Source organism: Ursus americanus, chromosome 17 (assembly GCF_024610735.1).
Source record: "Ursus americanus isolate L20-20 chromosome 17, mUrsAme1.1.p, whole genome shotgun sequence".
NCBI classification, from domain to species: domain Eukaryota; kingdom Metazoa; phylum Chordata; class Mammalia; order Carnivora; family Ursidae; genus Ursus; species Ursus americanus.
Genome location: NC_142143.1, coordinates 19,045,235 through 19,068,128, shown reverse-complemented (window position 1 = coordinate 19,068,128; position 22,894 = coordinate 19,045,235). Strand labels below are relative to the sequence as shown.

General features: G+C 35.8%; 2 protein-coding genes across 3 annotated transcripts in view; one reads left to right on the top strand and one right to left on the bottom strand.

Annotated features, from left to right (window-relative positions):
• NUP37 (nucleoporin 37) overlaps nucleotides 1-18,006 on the bottom strand; it is a 45,934-nt gene extending 27,928 nt beyond the window's left edge. The window contains exons 1-5 of one of the 2 annotated variants that reach the window (XM_045779830.2): nucleotides 17,922-18,006; nucleotides 16,452-16,672; nucleotides 8,217-8,341; nucleotides 4,917-4,989; nucleotides 3,439-3,533 (exon numbers count right to left, since the gene is read on the bottom strand). In XM_045779830.2, coding sequence (XP_045635786.1) covers nucleotides 3,439-3,533; nucleotides 4,917-4,989; nucleotides 8,217-8,341; nucleotides 16,452-16,607 — 449 coding nt within the window. In that variant the 5' untranslated portion in view covers nucleotides 16,608-16,672; nucleotides 17,922-18,006. Of the gene's footprint in view, nucleotides 1-3,438; nucleotides 3,534-4,916; nucleotides 4,990-8,216; nucleotides 8,342-16,451; nucleotides 16,673-17,298; nucleotides 17,890-17,921 lie in introns of those variants that run through there. The other variant, XM_045779829.2, reaches the window with a different exon arrangement.
• A 28-nt stretch (nucleotides 18,007-18,034) lies between these two features.
• Nucleotides 18,035-22,894, top strand: part of PARPBP (PARP1 binding protein) — a 74,341-nt gene continuing 69,481 nt past the window's right edge. Inside the window, exons 1-2 of the mRNA XM_045780028.2 lie at nucleotides 18,035-18,145; nucleotides 22,483-22,638. Coding sequence (XP_045635984.2) covers nucleotides 22,486-22,638 — 153 coding nt within the window. The 5' untranslated portion in view covers nucleotides 18,035-18,145; nucleotides 22,483-22,485. The remainder of the gene's footprint in view (nucleotides 18,146-22,482; nucleotides 22,639-22,894) is intronic.

Genomic DNA, 22,894 nt, shown 5'->3' with positions numbered 1-22,894 from the left:
GGGATTTTGTTTTGCAGTTCTCTTGTGATGCCTTTGGTATCAAGATAATGCTGGCATCATAGAATGACTTAGAAAATGTTCCCTCCTCTTCTTTTATCTAGAAGTATTTGAGTGATTGGTGTTGATTCTTCTTTAAATGTTTGGTAGAGTTCACAAGTGAAACATCTTGTCCTGGGCTTTCTTTGTTGGGAAGTTTTTGATTACTGACTCAATCTCTTTATTTGTTATAGGTCTATTCAGATTTTCTTTTTCTTGAGTTTTGGGAATTTTGTGTTTCTGGGAATTTACCATTTCATCTAGGTAAATTTGTTGGTGTGTAACTGTTGTAATACTCTCTTAAAATCTTTTTCATTTCTGTAAGGTTGGTAGTAATGTCCCACTTTTTCTGATTTTCCTAATTGGAGTATTCTGTCTAGCCAAAGGTTTGCCAATTTTGTTATATCTTTTCCAAGAACCAACTTTTGGTGTCATCAATTCTCTATTAGTAATTTTCTATTTTGTTTATCTGTGTTGTAAACTTTATTTTCCTTCTTCTGCTACCTTTGGGTTTCCTTTGTCCTTTTTCTAGCTACTTTAAGGTGTAAACTGAGGTTACTGATTCAAGTTATTTCTTCTTTTTTTCCCTTCTCTTTTAATGTAGGTGTTTACAGCAATAATTTCCCTTTGAGCATTGTTTTGCTGCATCCTATAAATTTTGTTGTGTATTCATTTTTAGTCACCTCATTTTCTAATTTCCCTCATGATTTCTTCTTTCTTTGACTGTTTGTAGGTTGATACTTAATTTCCACATATTTGTAGATTTTTTTCAATTTTTCTTCTGTTACTAACTTCTAGTTTATTCCACTATGGTCAAAGAAGACAACGCATGATTTTACTCCGTTAAAATTTATTTAGATTTGTTTTTAGGCTTGACATATGATTTGTTCTGGAGAATGTTTCATGTGCACTTGAGAAAAATGTATATTCTGCTGATACTGAAAGTGTCTGGAGTGTTTCGTAAACGTCTGTTAGGTCTAGTTGTTTATAATGTTGTTCAAATCCTCTAGTTCCTTGTTGACCTTCAGTCTAGTTATTCTATTGAGCATATATTTTTTAAGCATGGTATCACCTGCATATAAAACTATTCCCAATTTGAAACAGGCTTTGCCTATGACTGGACAAGGATTTCATTTGTCCAAATGAACAAGTGATACATGCAGACCCAAACTAATTGGTAGGGATTTCTTCAGTCTAATGATAGGAATGATACCTAAGATACAGAAGCTATTTGCATTGCTCAAACTGTAGTTGCCATTTGGGTGTCTTTATTAGTAACTTGGCAACTCTATACTTTGAATTAATGAAGACAGTTGTACGGAAACGTTTTTCTCCTGTGTCCTCTCAGAAGTTCTCCTTTCCCTTGTTACTATGAGAGTGTATGATACCTACTATTCTTCCTTAAACTTCTTGATTTATGCTCTTTCTTTTAAAAGTCTTATCTATATTGCTTTTGGCCCAAGAGGTTTGACTTTAATGGCCAATCAGAACTGTCCTTTACTTCTGATTGGCGAACTAAGCTGATGAATTCTGAATTTAGCTCCCCAGCTATTGCTATAATGATGTTATCAACCCCCATATCTCAGTGGCTTACAAAAATAAGCATAAATTTCTTGCTCATGAGTCTGTGGGAAGCTCTATTTCATAATGCCAGATGGGTCCATATTTGTTCCATGTGTTTCTTATTCTGGGACCAGTAACTACTTAGACATGCTCATCTTATAGAAGACAGAGGACAGTAGGTCAAGAAAAAACCAGGTAAATCATTTAAACGTCTACTTGCATCACAACTGCTAACACTGTGTGGGCCTAAACAAGTCACACAGCTAAGCTAATGGCGTGGGAAAATCTCCTCCTTCCATGGGAAGGGGGGAGGGAGAGTATTTGCTGAACAATAACATCATCAACCACAGTCTAACAAAATAAGGCAATTAGGGGCAACACAGTACATTTTTTTTTAAAAGTTAAATTTATTTAAAGGACTTACTTTGAAGTTAAGCCTTTCTCCTTTTTAGAGTAGTAATGTTCTTACTTTCATAAAATGATGGTAACAATAGAAGGCAGTAGACCTTTTAAAATTCTTATTACTTGACAAAATAAAAAGTCGGCAACCCTTTATCAGTCCCAAAATTTTAGGACAATTTTACTAGCCTACAAAAACCCAAAATTCTACTATGAGAAAAAATGTAATCACAGACCACTGAATATAATCCCAGGTCTTTGGCTATTGTTCACTACTCAGAGGCTCTTCCTTGGCTTGCAAAGACACTCATTTTCCCCCCTTTCAGGTTTCATTATTCCAAATGCTTGTGATTAGGAAAGTCCACGAGTTAGAGAACTAAAATTTCATTATTTATATCTAGTGATCTAATCTAACTTTTACCTTAAAAATGGTTCCATTTACTCTGTAGGTCTCTATACAAACTTGGTTTTGTAACGCTGGAGGCCCTAAAATATTAATGGGATGTAAATCTTTCATGTCCTTGACATGAAAATTTTAACAGGCAGTACATAAAGAATAATGGCCTATGACTATAACTTTAAAAAGATGAGCTATTACGATTAAAATTTAAAAAGTAGCCAGTGGCTTTACTTCCAGTGTGAAAGGACACATATTTAATGGTTTTATATGTATACAAGTATTTATGAATACTAATGATTTCGTCATAGTCTTATCAAACAGTAAAATTATGTAAAATAGCAGAGTTGTGGGTTTTTTTTTTCTTCACAGTACTGTTAAAGCAAACGAAGCAACTGGCATGCCTATAGAATTCCCTCATTTCACTCCTGACTCCTCAGCTTATTTCCACCTCCTACCCTTGCTCTTCATCTTGTTCTTTACTTGTGATATTCTCCAGCTTTCGGCATTATTAAAAAATGTCATAGCTATCTCATCCATTCCAAACTAGGGGTGGGGTGGAAGAACAGGATATTGAAGTGCATTATATCTACAGAAAACCTTATATAGAGACTTCCAAATTTGTCAAAACAGGAAATTTCCTGTGAGTCGTACTTTAGCAAATGAGATTTGCAATTCATTTTTAAACATTAACTTATCAGCCAGGATCTGTGAAATAACTTCACAATACGGCAATTACCTTTTATTATCTTACTGATCTTACCCAATATTGGAGAATTTGACCCAATATATATTTAAATTTCATAAATGTACAAATCTACAATAAGAGGCAGAGAGGGAAGTTTCCATTAACTGGGATGAGAACTCAATTCACCAGTTTTGAAATTTATGTTTGTGCCATGCTTATAATTTAAGTAAAGTATGCATCTTTTACAACGTTTTGGAGTATACACAGAAGTTAAATTTTCTATAATTTTTATAATGTAATTCTCATTAAAACAGGACGAAAATTGAAAAACGTGGTTTTAACATAAGCAACATACCTGCAGGTATGATCATCACTCACACTTGCAATTTCTTGGCCTTCTTTGGGATCAAACACCAAACCATTAATGAAATCTGAATGGCCCTCTAAAACCTGACATAAGGGAAAAAGAATACAGGAAAATAATCTACAATATTTCTACCTAATATTTTTACTTCACTGCCTTAAAAGCTTTCACTACATGCTTCCCTTTTCTATAAATATTTCTTAAGCAATCTGCTATTTTTAAAGCATGATTTATACACCCACTTTTCTGGAAGGTTTATCTTGGAAAGAAGCCGATCATTCAACACACTGCTATTAGCTTGATCTTTCTTTTCTAGTATGCATTTCTTATAAAAACACACACACACTTTTTTACTGTACCTGTCCTCATCTCACCTGCTCTCTTACTTATTACATAAAGCTTAAATAAAAAAGCTAGAAGAACTTTCTAGGGGCACTGCACTGAAATAGAGCCCTCTCAACTTTTTAACTCATACCTACTGCTCTGCACACTCACTGCCTAATAAATAGTATGGATTTCACCTTAGGTGGTCTTTATTCACTTCCTCAATGTAACTGCCAGCACAGGAGACAAGTTAGTATTAGAAGCCCATAATCACAACAACCCAGAAACCCATTTTTGTTTTCTGGTGAGAACATTTAAGATCTACTCTCTTCGCAACTTTCAAGTATATAACCCATACTGTTAACTATACACACTACACTGCACATTAGGTTCCCAGAACTCACTTATCTTATAACTAGAAGTTTGGTGTCCTTCGACCAACAATTCCCCATTTCCCCCAGCAACCACCATTTTACTCTCTGTTTCTATGAGTTTGGCTTTTTAAAATTCTACCTATTAGTGAGATCATACAGTATTTGTCTTTCTCTTATTTTACAGGGTTATTTATTATACTAATAGAATACACATATATAGGACTTACTATGTACAAAACATTGTTCTACCCGTTTTATATGAATTAGTTTAGTTAATGCTCATAACCCTATGAGACAGATGCTATGATTATCCCCATTTTATAGATAAGGAACTGAGCACAAAGAAGTTGGGAACTTGATCAGTCACACTGTTACTAACATGATAGAACTGGGCTTCGAACCCAGGCAGTCTGGCTCCTGTGTCTGTGCTCTTAAGCGCTTTATAATCCCACCTTACCCTATATGCTGCACTAATCATTGCTTCTCTTGAAGTTTGACTCTCAACACTATGTGTGTTCATGTCTATTATACTTCTACTATACCCAAATGTGAATTTCTAAATCTCCCTCATTTGCTGTGCCTACCTAATATTTTAACAAATGATATCAGATATATAATCTGTAGTCCTTACTATAGCCAAAAATAGAGTAAATGAGATCCTGAATTATATACAGATGACCATTAAACATCATTTTAAGTTGAGATAAATCCAATTAAAAAGGCAAAAAATGTTTTAAAATAAAGAGTTATGAAATACACTTGTCAACATACCTTGTATTCATTTTTATCTTGAAGATCTGAAGTAAATAATCTTATTTTCATATCAGCAGCTGAAGTACAAAATCTGGAAGTAAAAAAACGAAAACCCAACACAAATCAATAACTAGAATTACAAGCAGAAACAAGGATGAATCTGACATACATAATGTTAAGTGAACAAAGCAGGACTAAAAAGGGATATTATTACTCCATTTGTATGAAAGTTCATAAGTAGGAAAAAATAAACTATATTATTTTAGGGATGCATACATAGCTACTAAAACTATTTTAAAAAGCAAGAAAATGACGTCATAAGAATCATGAGATTGAATTATCTTTAAGGGGAAGGGAGAATGTTGATGAGGGAGGGGCACAGGGGGGACCTTATGTGCTGGGAATGTTCTATTTCTTGACCTGGGTGATTATTACATGGGTGTTTGTTTTACAGTAGTCATGTTAAACTGCTCATGTACTTCTTTTGCACTTTTTGGCATGTATGCTGTACTTCATGACACATAAATAAAAGGTAAGAAAAACTAAAAAACAAAGCTTATCTACCTAATTCTGCTCCTTTGAATTTGTCCCATTATTGTTTTGGGTATTCATATTTTCCCATTCAGAGGAAACTCTAAAACAGACTTGCTACAACAACATTACTAATGTGAGGTCTCCTAATGTAGATCTCCTCATACTTATGTCATAAGAAATCATTTAAAAATCTCTCTTCAAAATATCATTTCTAAAACAGAAAAAGGCTACTTTTAGAAGGTTTTTAAAAGAAATATCCCAAGCAAAAACGTTTATAAAGAAAGTACTGTAGAAGAGTAAGGCCAAGTTCAGCAAAAACATCAGAAAACAAAGGACTTACAGGGGTCAGATTATTTACTAAAAAAAAATTAATAAAAGAATCTTATTAAAAGAAATGCGCACACACACACAATTTTATGGCAAACCTTTCATTCCACTTTTCTCCGAACTTTGCTGTTTGAGTTTATACATGGTAAGTGTATTTACACTATACTTTAATTAAGCTAGAAAGCCTCAGAGAACAGAAGGTAAAGAGTTACTCTCCAGCAAGTGTAAGGAAAGGCAAGTGGGGATGAACAGAGAGAGAGTGTAGAACTGAAGGTAACTAAATGCTAAAGATAAAACACTAGGAATGGGTTCTTTCTAGCTGTAAGTTAAAAGTTAACGATGATAAGACAGGCACCAAGTTATACCTCAGTCATCTTGATAGATCAATCTTTAGTCATGAAAAAAGTAGTATTTACTTTGTAATATATATATGTAAATATATATAAAAGTTAAGTAAAATAAATACAAATATAGTTTAATCACAATTGTGTAAAATTATTTAGGAAAAAAAATAGGCTATTGGGTGTAGAGATGACCTTTAAAAATGGTTTTGTGTATTCCAAATTTGATATAGTAAATGTGTATTGTTTAATAATAAAAACATGTAAGGTATTTAAAAACAAAACTGTACTGTCAGCTTGCTCTAAAAATACTGTCTTTAAAATTGATGGCTGGTTAATATTCTGAATTTATCATATATATTTGCAGAATTCCAAAAAAAATTTGAGGCTGCTTATCAAAAAGCAACAACAACAAAGATGAAACAATACAGCATATCCATTAAAAGGAGGACAGGAAAACAGGCACCAAGCAGAACCATGGAAGAAGACAGTTTGTATAGCTTTCAGAATCTGCTAGAGAATGCACAGACTGACTGACTCTTGTTTAGCTCCTGATTCTGTGAACACTTTCTTTTAATATAAAAGGAAAAGAATGGCAAACTGGCTGTTGACAATGATATATGCATGTTAACAAATGCTGTTGTGTGGATTATTTAAAATTCAGTTAAGCTAAAACCTGTACAGCTTCTAGAAGAAAACAGAACATCTTCACAATCTTGTTGTAGGCAAATATTCTTTAGATAGAAAATAGAATGCATATGAAAAAGTGCTCAAAATCATGAGTCATCAGGGAAATGTCATTGTGGTCCCAACCATAATGGCTAAAATAAAGACCAACAACAATAAATGTTGAAGAGTTGGTAGAGCAACTTGAACATCTCTAGATTATTGGCGGGGATATAAAATGGTAGAACCACTACGGAAACTGGTACTTTCTTAAAATGTTAAAAAAAATTCATCTACCCTCTGATTCAGCAGTTCTAGTCCTAAGAGAAATGAAACCATGTATCTACTAAAAGTTGTATACAGGGGTGCTCCTAGCAACTTTAGTCATAATAGCTAAAAACTGGAAACTGCCCTGGTGTCTACTTAGGAGGAGAATGGTGGTATGTATACAATGTAATGGAATAGTTTTCAAAAATAAAAAGAATCACTGGTAGTTATAACATGAATAAATCTCAAAACAACAAACGAGGCACAAAAAATACATTCTGTATGATCACACTTATATGAAGTTCTATAATAGGCACAACTAATTTCTGAAAATTAGATTAATGGTTGCTTTGGCAGAAGATGGGGTAAAGGACTGACGGGGAAGGAGCACAAAGAACCTTTTGAAGTGATAGAAATGCTATGTGTTACCAGCGTATGGGTTATACAAGTGTATGCATGTCAACACTGATCAAATGGTACCCTCAGAAGTTGAGAATTTCACTGTATGTGTATTATCCCTTAATTTAAAAAAATTAGGTTAGCTCAGTAAGAGCTAACTTATGGCTGCTGTATTGTTTACTAAAAGAAGGCATATCTTTTAGATTTGATATCTGTGGAAGCGAGGTTACTGTTTTGTAACAAACATTAAATAACCTGACACATACTGCCTTTGTGAAGAAGGCCTCAGCAGGTATTGTCAAGATTTTTCTCAAAAAGGAGGTGTTCTTTTCAAATGCGTTCATAAAAACTGAAGCCCAAGGATTAGAACTGCAGTTTTAGGTAGTGTTAAACATGAAAATGTGACACTGGCCTATTTGTGCAGCAGTAAAGTTCATTAATGACTCAATCAAATTTACTTATTTCAACAGAGTTGTACTTTCAGTAAGTGGTGAACTCAGTGAAGAATCTGTGAGGACTTCAAATGATTCAGATGAAACTCAAGTAAAGAGCTTTGTAGTCAGGCTCCAACATATACTCAAGGCATCACCACCATGTTGCATATTTAAATCACAACTTCAGATAGTAAGTCTAAATTATGGAATAATGGCTGACGTTAAAATATCTAATACCTGAAATTGGGGAAAATGGAAATGGAGGGAAAAAAGTCCTATGATCAAAGACTTCAGATCACTTAAAACAAAAGGACATTAATAAATATTGCACTTAATAGTTTTAAACTTACTTGATTACTGGAGGCAATGAATCAAGTCTAGTTTCTGGACTCCAAGCTATGCCATCGACCCTGACTCCATGCTGAAATGTTCGTAGTGTTTTATATTGAATTCCTTCAATGTCTGTTTCTTCCTCCTAAGCATACACAGTAAATGTTTTAAGAAGTGATGAGAACAAACACTATAATACTCTTATTTTACCATAATGAAGAATTTATCAGGAGGCCATATATATTCTTTTGAGAAGTTCAAAAACAGATTACATATTGAGATTTAACTGGTTCACTGAACAACAAAAATAGCTAAAACTGTCTAAGCCTCATGGAAAACTCTTTAGGGCAACTAAAAACAAACAGTAAACATGTTATATTTTATTTTCCTTAGGAGACATTTTATTCCTAATAGTAAACACATTTCACAGCAAATGCAATGAAAATGGAATGCTCTAGGAATTAGAATATTCTAGGTAAATCAAGTACCATACGCATATTATCAACTGACAATATTAAAAAAATACATACCGAACATAAAGTTTTGATCATGTACAATATACTTTGGGACCTTATGATGCCTCAGTCATTATTAACAAGTATCAATCATTTTCACATAGTATTATAAATGGCACTATACATGTGTAAGATGTCACAAATTGTTCATTTGTTATGGACTGTGAATAGTGAATATGTTAATAAAATCTGGTTAATTTAGTCGTTTGGATACAGGATTCTGGTTTAGATATTTAATTAAAGTCAGCTTATTTACCTGCTTTGGTACTACTAAAATGATTTTTGGTTTATCCTCATGGGAAGATGAGGGGGAAAAAATGAATTTTGAAGAGTCATTTAGGTCTGGAAATATGGATAATCACCTGAAAAACTTTCCCATTATAAAAATAATGTAATGCAGCTATCTTAAGTACTTCTGTCCGCATACAAAAACTAATAGCTTAAGTTTGCAGGGCAAAAAGACAAAGTTTAGTGCCTACAAAAGGAAGGATGATTGGAGACTTCTGCATAGATCCAGGTCTTCTAAAGGGGAAGTAGAAAAAATAAAACCCAAACCAAAAGAGTCATGCAAAACATCTACCATGGGTGAAGGCTAAGAGAGAAAAGCCACTTACGAGAAATCTCGACCCTTAGCTAGCCATAACATGAGTCTGGGGCTTGAATTCACATTAATTATGTCCTCCAGAAAATGACAATTGATTTCAAAATGGCCATAGGTTGGTAGTGGCCCAGAGCACCTGACGGACAAAGGCAAATTCTCTTTGCATGAACTACCTCTACCCAGGTCTCAGAAAGTTCCCACAGATATAGTTCAATCAAATATGATCTTACACACATGCACTCATACATGTGAAAACAAAGAACCACAAACACAACAAGTATGAGTAAGCAACAAGAGATTACCAAAAATGATTAGGCAGCTTTTAAAAAGAACCAAACAAAACTTTTAGATGAAAATATCATAATGGAAAAAAAAATCAATGCTTAGAGCAGCTGGAATACAGATTTGAAAAAATTACTCAGAATGGAGCAAAGAGAAGACAAAAAGGAGGAGGACGGGGGAGGAGGAGGAGTTGTTAAAAGGGATTCAGTGAGAAGTTCCACCATATACCTAATTTGGGTTGTAGAGGAGTGAATAGAGCGAATGAGGGAAGAGGCAATATTTGAGGAGATAATGGCAAAGGATCCTCCATACTTGATGACAGGCACCAGTACATATATTTAGAAAGAACAATACATCCCAGACAGCTTAAATAAAAAGAAATCTGCAGGCAGATACAACATAGTGCAACTTCAGAATACACACACAAACTCTCATGATATATATTTGTGTGTATGTGTATATATATATATTGAGGGAGAGAGGGAGGGAAGGAGGGAGAAGAAAGCGGAGTGAGGGTGAGGATTTCAGCAACAGCAGCCAGAAAGAAAAGACAAGTCTCCTATACAAGAGTTTTCCCATAAAAGAATTAGAACAGCCATAGACTTCTTGGCACATAGACGTCTCGAAACAAATGCATGAAGATCGTGGAATAAGATCTTCAAAAAAATGACAGAAAAAGCTTTAGGACTATACACACAACAAAACTATTTTTCAAGAATGAAGCTGTATTAAAGGTATTTTCAGAAAAACAAAAACCAAGACTTAAGCATCAATAAACTCTCACTAAAAGATCTTCTAAAGCAGAAGGTGGCAAACTATAGCTGGGCCAAATTTGGCCTATGGCTTGGTTTTGTACGGTCCATGAACTGAGAATCATTTTTATACAATTTTTAAAGATTTATTTATTTATTTGAGAGAGAGAGAGAGAGAGAGAGAATAAGCAGGGGAAGGGGCAGAGAGAGAAGCAGGCTTCCCGCTGAGTAGTGAGCCTGATGCAGGGCTCTATCCCAGGACCCTGGGATCATGACCTGAGCCGAAGGCAGGCACTTAATTGACTGAGCCATCTCACTGTGCCCCCTCATTTTTTTATTTTTAAGCAGTTATAAAAAACAAAGAATAATTTGCAACAGGTACCGTAAGTGGCTGGAAAAACCTAAAATATCCACTATCTGGCTTTTTATATTAAAAATTTAGTAGTAAACTTTTTCTTGTACTAAAGGATGTGCTTTCAGGTGAAGAAAAATGACCCCAGAAGGAAGGCCTGAGATGTAAGGAACAGTGAGTAAAAAAATCAAAGGCAAACAGATGGGTGAATCTAAATAAATATTAGCCTTATAAAACACAATGTGTGGGTTAAAATGAAAAGAAAAACAACTGAGAACTAAAAGATGACAGTAATATAAGTCTGGAAGGGGTGATAGTAGTTCAAGAGACAAGATCCTTATTTTGTTCATGTAGAAGTTAAAGATATTAATTTTGATTTTAATTAAGTATGCATGTTAAAGTGTCTTTGATAACCATTAAAAAAAGAGAAACAGCACGTACAACCTCTAAATTATGAGGGAGGAAAACAATGAAAGGAGGAGGTAATAAAACACAAACAGAAGACATAAGAATATGCATATTGGCAATGTTTTCAAGAGTGAAAAACTAAAAATAACCCTAACAGCCAATAGAAGAATAGACAGATTAATGATGGTATATTTGTATAATATACCACACAACAATGAAAACTAATTCTGACATGTAGGAATCTAACAGATACAATGTTAACAGCAACACACTGTAGAAGAACATAATACAGAATAATTTCATTGATACAAAGTTTAAAAGATGAAAAATAATATACTCATTTGCAACACCTACATATATGGTAACTCTACAAAGAAAAACAAGGAATCACCAACACAAAATTTCACTTGGGAGTGAGAAGGAAAGGCAGTAAGGGAGGAACACCCAGAGGGCTTCAAAGGAATTGCTTATGTTCCATTTCGTAGTAGGCATCCAGGAATCTATTTTATTGTTCTTTCTACCTTATACAGATAACACATTTTAAAATACTTTTTATAAACTTAAAATATTATAATTTAAAAATTGTTTTGTTATTTAAATCAATACCCTAACTGGGTCTAGAGACTACAGCAAAAATTTTCATAACAAATTTTCCCAAGGTATCCTCTGTATTAAGTGACTATCTTTTATAAGTTTATAGAATTATAAATATCACCAGGGAAAAAAATCCAGAGCAGGTGAAACTTATTTAATGGAATACATGTCTACATAGATAGGAATATTATCTGAAGGCCTGTTCTACGAATTCCATTCATCCTGAATCTAAATGCAAAGTTTTATAATGTGTACCTTAATTGAATCCTATTGAATGTGTTGATTTTTCCAGGATAGTTTTTGGGATCCTAGCTAAGCCATTTCACAAATACATTGCACGTGGTTTTCTCTACATAATTCAGATGCCCCTCAAAAATTAACTTTACATTTCAGTCAAACTTAGAGTTAACAGCAAAAAGTTTTTCCATAAATGCAAATAGGAAATAGAAATGTACTTATCAAGGAAAGAAAAACACTGCCAAATTTCATTACTTCATAACCTGTGTGTATAATAACTGTATAGCTAACAGCCAGATATGCCAAGGCAGCAACCACTAAGCAATTTTAAAATAAGGTTAAGAGCCTAATCATAGTGGACTTCATAGTTTGGGTTACATCTGTTTTTCCACACTGGACAAATCAATCTTCTAAAAATGAAGTTTTTACCATCAAAACACACATTACTTTGCTACTGTAACAACAGTGTTGACATTAGGTCCTGTAATTTGCTACCCAAAGTATATATGGAGTTATTGGGTGGCCACGGAGATACAGAAATCCCAGGGACTGTATAGCTTGAGCTTTATGTATTACCAGTGAAACCTTTTTTCCTGGCAACAATGTCTGCCACTGAGCCAACTAAAGGCCAGGGTGTGTGTGTGGTATAGGCAGAGACAAATGCTATTTTGGGCTTAGTCTGGGGTGCAGGCAGTATTGTATAGGCAGGAAATTAAGATATTTTGGAAAACCTGCTACAATACAAATCATTATAGAAGGCTCTGGCGTATTTGAGGTTGGGGCAAAGCCAGGTTGATGAAAAGGCTCTTCTAAGGGTTTGAAATTGGCAGGCCTTCCCACCACACCCAGTCAAGGCCAAATACAGAATTTTAGTCAGATGAGACAGTAAAGTTTACCTAGTCCGTTTCTTTCACCTTGCACTTGAATTTATATAACATCTGGAGAGAGTTTGCACAACGCTTCTCTGAACACTTCAGTGACAGGAAACTAGCTATTTCTTGGGGGAGCTTAGTCAACTAAGTGGTAGTTCTAATTCAAAGAGCTCTCTTTAACATTAAACCCAAATCTGTTTTCATGTAAATTCTACTCATTGCTCCAAATTCTGCTCTCTGGAACCATACAGATGAAGTCACTTCAGTGATGGCAAGTATTTGGCCACAGCTGATCTTAGGTGAACACACAAAAGAAGATTTAGCACCAGTCTTAAAGCACTACAAGCCGCAACTTCACTCAGACAGAACTGACGAATAACACAAGATACATTTACCATTCTGAGTCTAATCCCTCTTTCACATGACAGTTTTAAACATTTTAATACCATTCTGAAATGTCTCCAAATACATAATTTGCATCATAACATACACTGCTGAGAAATGAAGTAAAGATTAAAGGATATAGAGCTATGCTATCCAATATGGTAGCCACTAGCCACATGGGGTGATTAAGCACTTGAAATACGGCTAGTTCAAACTGTGTATACTTTATAAAGTGCAAAATCAACACCAGATTTCAGACTTAGTATAAAAGGTATATAAAATATCTCATTAATTTTTTATGTTGGTTACACATGAAATATTTTGGACATCCTGGGTAAAATAATACATTATTAAAATTAATTTCATCTGGTTTTTACTTCTCATAATGTGGTTACTCTAACACTTAAATTTATATTTGTGGCTCACACTGTATTGTTACTGGACAGCATTGAATTCACTCTTTTTGGCAGTTTAATAATTGCACTGATTTATGGTGAACATCCAGGTGACTAAAAACTGTGTCACAATTGTCCCTTCTAGCTTTAGCAGTCTATCATTTTAAGACCTTATCTTCACTAAATTTTTGCTTGTTCAACTTGGCACATTAATTCAATCTATTAAATATTTGAATTCTAAGCACAGTGTCTGGCATACAACAGGTGCTCAATAAATACTTCAGTGGAGTTTATCATCTAAAGCATAAGGTATCCTTCTTAGCTTCATGTTCTATATAAATTCAATGTGCTTGCTTAAACCAAATGTTCTTGAAATTCAAGTCCCCAATTCATTATTGGTGATCCTTTGAATAGACTTAGAAACTTTTGTGTTCCCTCTACCCTTTACACATATGATTTCTTATAGTAGTTTTCTTACTGCATTGTTTTACACTTAAACATCTTGAGGTCAGGGTCCTTGCTTTTTTAACATAGGTATTACCAGTTCTCAGCACCTGATTTGCACTTAATACTTGACAAACACATGATACCAATTAATAGTATTATCATTCAGTTCAAATTTCCATCATATTCAAAAGAACACCATAAGATTTGGAAAAATGCTTTGTTGAAATTTTGTATTGATGGTGTTTTCCTAACAGCCTTAGAATGAGGATTGCCTTTCCAATAGGAATGTGGAAAACTTTCAATTCAATTTACCTTTACTTAGTTTTCTCTCAGACAAGAGGGAGGCATGAAATTGGATGCTATGGAACTTGAAGATTCTAACATGAGAGAATAGAAACAATGTTTAATAGTATTTAATTAGATAACAAAATAACTTTAAAGGGAAGTGATAATTTATTATGAATCCCCAAAGGCAAATTACTGGGACTTGATTCTCCTCTAGAACTGTTTGAACTATGGCTTCAACCTATATGAATAGCAGCATCAAAGCATCTTTGAAGTACAATGGAAACTCTGTGAGGACAGGGACAGTTGCTTAATTTTATTGCCAGGACTTGGCACGGAAACTTGACAAGTTAATAAAATCCAATTCCCTCCTTAGGTAGTTTGGCTGTAAGACCTAGATCGCCAATCTGACAGGTTTGAGGATCAACAAGGACAATGTGCAAGACATGACAGAGCAATAGAAATCTTTTTTGCTAGTTTTTTCTTCTCATTGTCTTTTTCTGTCACTCATCACCCCTGCCTTTTTTCTTTCCTGATTTTTTTTTCTTCTTGACTTTCTCATTTCTTAGCTGAACATAGAGATAAAACATATTTTTCAGGTTTTTTTTGACACAAGTCTGTGTTCAGTTATTAATTTAAAAAGTAATGAAGTAAAAAGTTAGTTTCACCTGTAGGGAGCTGCTTTATTCTTTTATGGGTTAGCAGACTGCACCAGAAAAACAGTTTTTCTGTCAGTCTTTTTCAAGACTGTGTCATATTATTTCTCCTAATCATGTGGACTTTTTATGATCCTAACCAAGTTCCAGCTAAAGTCAGGCTGTGGGTCACTTAGCCTGAAAGCCAGCAATTCCTACTCCTAAGAGACAATGTGGGACAATGTAAGAGCTCTTGTGTTCTACTTAAGACACCAAAAAACTGAAGCCTTTAATTCATACTTTCTCCTTAGGATAAATACTCATGCAGTTTAATTTTTTGTAACTTTATTTAATGCACTGTAAAATGCTAAACTGCATTTATGATGTCAAAACACTGCGCTGAAATAAAATACTGAACTGCCTCCTGAGTAAAAGAGGAAATAATGTTTATAATAGTACCACTTTAGTGGTAAAGTTACTTTAAATCTTTGAGAACTGATCACTGCCAAATTACCTCACTGATTAATCTTAATTTGAGAAATATTGTTTTATGAATAATATTCTGATAAACAAAGGATTAGCCAAGATTTCTGAGGGTTGAACTCGCATTGTTTAGACTCTTTCACATGTGGATCTAGGTTTCCTGTGAGAAAACATGGTGTGTGCTCACCACAGTGCAATCTTGCTTTGGTGATTAAATATGGGCCTATTCTGGCGGGCAACACTGACCAAATTAATGATAGTTAAAACATATATACATGAATTAAATGTGCCAAATGCCTTCCAGGAACTTCACATGATGTACTAACTACATTCTCATAAAACCCTATTAAGTATTACTTTCCTCATTTTTATAGAAGAGAGGTTAAGTACCTGCTCAAGGTCATATAGCTATTAAGAGGTAAAGCCAGGCAGGAGTAAAAACCTAGGCATTTTGGCTACAGAGTTTATTGTCTTAATGACTATGCTAAATTGCCTATTCAACTAATAGGGTCCCATACTTTGTACACTCCAGATGTATGCTTTAGATGTATAAAAAGCATGAGAGCATACTAATACAAAAGCTGAATATCATGAAAGCTGTAAAATCTCCTGGAGGATCATTTTTTAGGCTTGTTCCCTATGTCAAAGTGGAATGTAGAAAAAACTGGATTAAGTAATTACTTAGATCTCATTTAACTGGTGTTTTCTCTGTACATACCAAATGTTCTATGACTAACATACCAGTTAGTCATAACCTTCAACTACCAGTATATTCCATTTCTAATCACAAGGCAAAAGAGAAGCTTCATAGTCTTTTTTTTCACTACCTATTTGATGTTTGCACAAATCTCAGGCATCTATTACTGGAAATATCTTCCTCTGTAGTTCTTAACATCATTTTTTTTCTTACATTCAAACTCAATATGCTTTCCAAGTTTAGTCAGTTTACCAAAGTTTGTTTTTTTAACCAGTGAAATAGCTTCATTGTCATTCACTGAGTTTTGTACACTAACCTGAAATGTACACACGCCAACCACCACATAATTACCGCCACCATATGCAATTAGGTTTCCTGAATCCCCACTGTCAAAGGGATTAAATTCTACCACATGCACATAATCTTCACAATCCACAGTGTAGGCAGCATTTCTTGTGGCATCTTGCTTCATCTTGTATGTCAATACTCGAACAGTTGTAAAAATAAAATAGCCTTCTACTGGACAAGGTCAGGAAACTGTGGATTACAGCATAGACATAGTTAGATAGAAAGCATCAAAGTGTCAGTCACTTTCAGCAAATGGATCAAAATAAGGACACGGTATTTCAGATGCCATGGACAGCCAAAAAAAAAAAAAATCAAGAACTTCTTTAAATACCTTATGAATAATACTTGCAGAATAAATAATCATAATATCGTTTAGATTAACTAAAAGATAGTACTTGAAGATGTAATCACTTTAGTAGTAAATATATTCATAAAAAATTAAAACATTTATAGAGCATTACTTGCAGGTGCCATGTTAAGGATTTTACTGACATTATGACACCTAATACTTGCAAACCTAAGAGGAGGCAAATGGCTCCCATTTTACAGAAGAAATCGAGGCTTAAGTAGGTTAGTTAGCTGCCAAGCTCATAAGACGAGACAGCATTTGAAATACTTTACTATGTGTTAGATACCGGTGCTAGAGAAGAAAAACAGCCCTCTGCCTTGAAGATCACAATATCCGGTAACAGTTATGATTCAGTGTGAAAAGCACAATAACAAGCAGATCAAAAATATAAGATCTGGAGAAAGGAGTGCCAAAATACGTGATATAGAAATGATATTCATAAAACCAGGCCAAAACTTCAACCAACCTGTTATGGCCTGGTGTGCACTCTGGAAGGAGCACTCCCAGATGAGACTTAGGGATCTAAATAAGTCCCCGCCCCCCCCAATTGGATGCAGTTGCCTGAGAATAGCTGGGCTCAGTAACGAACACATCAAAACCTGATAAGTATTTACGGAGAATCAGATGAATCCCACCTATGGGAGCCTATAAACCAGTAACCATACGAGTGGGAATTCAGGACTGGACATTTGTTAAGGGTGACCAGCAGGTGGATGCCCTCGGAGGCACAGCAGTGTGGGAAGTGGAAAAGATTCGAGGTCAGGAAACTCGGTCCCCTTATTGCTTGTTAAACTGTGTCCAGTCTCACTACATTTTCAGGGTTTCACTGCACACCGCGGGCTGGACTTGCCCTGTAAAACTGGAAGGGCAGAACAGGGAAAAAACAACTTAAGTGCCCGCAAAGAACCCCACCGCCTCTCCCAGACAGGCAAGTCCCGCGAGACCCCGCTACCACCTCCCGAGGCCCGAGATCAGAGGGAAGAGGTGGACTACGGCCCAGGAAAGAAGGAACTCGCAAAAATAGGATGGGAGCGCTGAGCGGCCAGTAGCAAAGCAGCGCGAACCCTTAGGTTCCCGCGCGATACGCACCGGGGGAACCGGGAAGTGGCCAGAGGGAAGCTGATCTCCGCCGGGGCGGGCCTCGGCGCGCGCCGACTCTGCTTCCGGGTCACAGGGCGGAAACGGCGATTGGCTCCCGAGCCTTCCCGCGAGATTTAAAATATAACTCGCGATGGACTCATAGCTTCCAGACTGCTGCCCGGCAGGACAATTCTTCAGTCCAGTCTGCGCCTATCAGGTCTATCCCGAGTCAGGTGAGTCTCATTTCTTGTTTGCTCGCCTGTCACACTTTAATTGTGATTCCGGCCGGGGCTAGTGAGAGATTTTCGGTGACAGCTAAGTGACTGTTTAGAGGCTTTGCTCTGGAACCGGGTTGAATTTGGGGGTATTGAAGAATTCACAATATCTAGTGATGAATAGAGCTAGAAGGTCCTGAGGGGTCATCTGCAGACTGGAAGTCTGGGGCCAGTAGAGGCCTACTTAAGTTCATTAGGTTGGCGGGAGACCAAGGTTCTAGTTCCAAGACGTGCGCAGACTCCAATTCCACTACTTTAGCCCTCTCCCTGTTATATTCTCCCAAATAATATTTAGGATCTGCACTCTGACGATGATAGTACCAACGCCTGCCCCCCTTTTTAAAATTGAGCACCTATTAAGTGCATGGCACTAGGTGAATTTTTACTTGTGTCTCATAGTTTTCTGAGGTAAGATATCTTAACTTTTATATTTGAGGAAATTTATGTTCATCAGAAATTTTAAATACTGAAAGACATACGTCTTATAAATTGGGGAGCCAGGATGTGGAGCCTGAATGTTTGACTCAAAAATTCTTTTACCATCTCACACTGTCTCCCCAGTGATAATTTCCTGTCTTCCAGTTTTTGCTCCAGTGCAGTTTGGAATCCATTTTTTTTTTTTAAAACAAGTATTTATTATTGCTGCCACCTTCTACTGTTTTTGTATAGCGCAGCCTGACATTCAGAGTACATACATATTTATTGTCTCATTGATTTCTCAAAGCTGGCTGGAAGGTATTATTCTTGTTTTCTATGTGATGGTTCCTTCACCTAGGCAGTCAGTTGTAATGCTTATTGCCTAGGCTTATAGAGCCAGCTAGCTGCTGAAAGAGCTAAGACTAGACCAGATTTGGCAAACTGGGCATAACTTGCTTTTGTGCCACAAGTTCCTGAGCTAAGAATAGATTTTAAATGTTTGAATAGTTGAAACAAAAGCAAAAGAATAATATTTTGTGACATGTGAAAATTATATGAAAGTTAATTTCAGTTTCCATAAAGTTTTGTTGAAGCACAGCTGTGCTCATATGTTTATGTATTATCTGTGGCTATTTTCACACAGCAAGGTCAAGTTGAATGGTTGTGACAGAGACTATCCCTTACACTCCTTAAATATTTACTCTTTGGCCCTTTCCAACTTGTGTGCTGACCCTTGGATGAGACTGTTGGCTTTTTTTTTTTTTTTTAAGATTTCATTTATTTATATGAGAGAGAGAGAGAGAGAGAACGAGCAGTGGGGAGGGGCAGAGGGAGAGAGAAAGAGAAGCAGACTTCCCGCTGAGCAGGAAGCCCGATGATGCAGAGCTTGATCCTAGGACCTTGAGATTATGACCTGAGCCACCCAGGTGCCCCAAGACTGTTTTCTTTTATATGTGTCAGACACTGTGCTAAAAGCTAAACTTGTATTTATGTCATTTACTTTTCACAAAACCCTGTGAGGTAGAAGCTATTATTATTTTCATTTTCAGTACAGGGAAGCTGAGGTAGTGGAGGTGACATAACTTGGTATAAATCACACCGCTAGTAAGTGGTGCAGCCAGGATTCGGAACAGTCTAATTCTTGACTAGTTTTCATTCTTAGCAATCTGAACTCATATTACTTTTAAGTTTTTAAAAAGATTTTATTATTTTATTTTTTTTAGAGGGAAAGAGAGAGAGCGAGGGTGCACCCGCAAGCACAGGAGAGGGGCAGAAGGGAAGGGAGAGAGAGAATCTCAAGCTGGACTATGTGCTTTGGAGCACTGGGTGGGGCTGGATCTCAGGACCCTGAGATCCTGACCTGAGCTAAAATTAAGAGTGGGTCACTTAACTGACTGAGCCACCCACGTGCTCCAGAACTCTTAATACTTTTAAATAGTACCCTAAATAATTTAGTATTAAAGATTTATTTCAGGCAAACTGATCATATCACTGAAGCATTACTTCTTCACTTTTTTTTTCTTTTAAGTGACGAGGGTAATATTTTGAAGAGAAATATAACTTTTAGCTATTTACTGGTATTTCTATACATGTAGATATTTAATTGATAGTTTTTTACTTGTATCTTTAAGTTGATGAATTATTGCTTTGTAAGTGTTATATGCCCCTTTTCCTGATTGTATAAACCCAAAATACATTGTAAATGTTTGGGATTCTATTTATGCCACATAAAAAAAGAAAAAGATAACAGAGTTAATAAATGGGATGTGTACAGTAAAATATACCCCAAATAAGATAATAGCATATGTATATGTTGGAGACTAGCATACTTAAAAGGAAGTAGGGAAAAAAAAAAAACCTTTTAGCAGCCTTGTCTATAAACTCAGAGAAAGGAATTGCTTCATTATATAGACTTGAATATGTTGCTTCCTTATATAGACTTGAGACATTGGAACTACATCCAATTATTTTGAAAGACTTTTGTCTATCAGGAGAGGTTATGTAATACAGTGGTTTAAGAGCACAGCTTATGGAGTTAAGTATCTTAGGTTTAAGTCTGTTTTGCCATTTTGCTAGCTGAGTGACATGGGATGTCACATTCTCAGATGTAAAATGAGGATAATAATGGACCTTCCTCATAGGACTCTTGCAGAGATTGAACGAGGTAATAAACATTAAGCTTTTGAAAAGTTTCTGGCACGAAGAAAACTCCTAAATGCTAGATACTGTATTGGTTAACTATTGCTGTGTAACAAACCACCTCAAAACTTACTGGATTTAAAACAGCAACCATTTTATTTGCTTTTGATTCTGTGGACCAGCAATTTTGGCTGGACTCATCTAGGTGGTTCTGCTGGTCTTGCTTGGGATCACTAATGTGGCTGCAGTTCATCTGGCAGGTTGATTGGGGCTGGAAAGTCTAACATAGCCTCTCATGTCTTTAAATTGGTATTGGTTGTCAGCTGGAGTGCCTTGGTTCTCTTTTATATGGCTTCTCCAGCAGCTGAACTCGGAATTTTTCATGTGATAGTCTAGAGTAGCAAGAGAGTAAGGACTAAAGCTGCAAAGCCTTATATCAAGAGGCCCCCAAACCACCCCCAGGTTGGATGGTTGCTAAGAAGACTCAGAGGACTCAGCATATAGTTGTGCCCATACCTATAATTTATTACAGCAAAAAGATGCTAAACAAAATCAGCAAAGAGAGAAGCTATATGGGGAGAAGTTGCGTGGGACGAAGTCCTGGGGAGATCAGACATAAGCTTCCAAAACTCCTCTCTTAGTGGAGTCACACAGGACATGCTTAAATCCTCCAACAACAAATTGTGAACCCATATGAAATATTGTCTGTCAGGGAAGCTCTTAAGAGACTCAGTGTCCAGGGTACTGATGTAGGCATCCTCGGTCTATGTTCCAAAATTCCAGACTCAGAAGAAAAGCATGTGTTCAGCATAAACTATATTATTTGTGTAAACAGTTTAGGCAAGTGAGCCACTCTTACTGGAAACCCTCCTGAATTCTAAGTTCACAGGTACAGCCAAGGGCCAACCTTGTAATCAGTCCTTTCAAAAGATAGACATCAGGCCTGCTGCATTAACTCTTCTTCATGGGCCTTTTGAGCTCTATCTAGACTTAGAACCCCCAGGATGTCATTCTTCCATAGTCAATTGATCAAATCAAGTTACTAGACTGATCCATATTTAAAGGGTAGAAAAATAGATCACTTCTGGGGCACCTGGGTGGCACAGCGGTTAAGCGTCTGCCTTCGGCTCAGGGCGTGATCCTGGCATTATGGGATCGAGCCCCACATCAGGCTCCTCTGCTAGGAGCCTGCTTCTTCCTCTCCCACTCCCCCTGCTTGTGTTCCCTCTCTCGCTGGCTGTCTCTATCTCTGTCGAATAAATAAATAAAAAATCTTTAAAAAAAAAAAAAAAGAAAAATAGATCACTTCTTTTGGGACAATATAGGGATGGAAGGAAATTGGCCTTTTTTTTTTTTTTTTTTGGTGGCTATCTACCACACATATTACCATCTATCTCAAAACAAATATTTTGAAAATACAACTTTAATTAGCTATGTCTGTGTCTATAATTATAAGTTTACAGAATTTGCATATCTGTTTTGTATGAATTTTCAGATTGAAGGTTGGATTTTATTATTTCAAAAGATTTGGCTTAAGAAAACTAAAGGAGAGGAAAATATGATTGGGCAGAAATTGTATTGTTCTGTTTTCCGAAATTTAATTAAAAGCAATTTTAGTAAATATGAAATGACCTCTCATTTACTGCTTATTTTTCTCTGACTCTGCTTCCTTACAGATGTTAAATATTAGTTTCCAATTAAAAAAAGCTTTTTAACATTGCATTCTGTCCTACTTTCAGAGGATGGCTGAGCTTAATCAGAAGTCTATCTTGGATATGATTAAAGAGTTCAGGAGGAATTGGCACACTCTTTGTAACTCTGAGAGAACTACTGTATGTGGTGCGGACTCCATGCTGCTGGCATTGCAGCTTTCCATGGCGGAGAACAACAAACAGGTTAGTAGACTATATTTAGGTTTACTCTTTTTTTTAAGTGAATTTTGGTAGCTGCTTATTTTAATTACATTAATTTCTTTGCAATATATGCCCTCCTATGATAATATCAATACACTATTTTCAAAAATGCTTCTGCATGTCTATGTCAAAATATTACAATTGGATTCGAAATGATTTGCTTCAAAATTAAAGCCTTCATATGTATAATATAATGTAGGACATGTACATTCCATGTTTAATTTGAAGTCTTAAACAT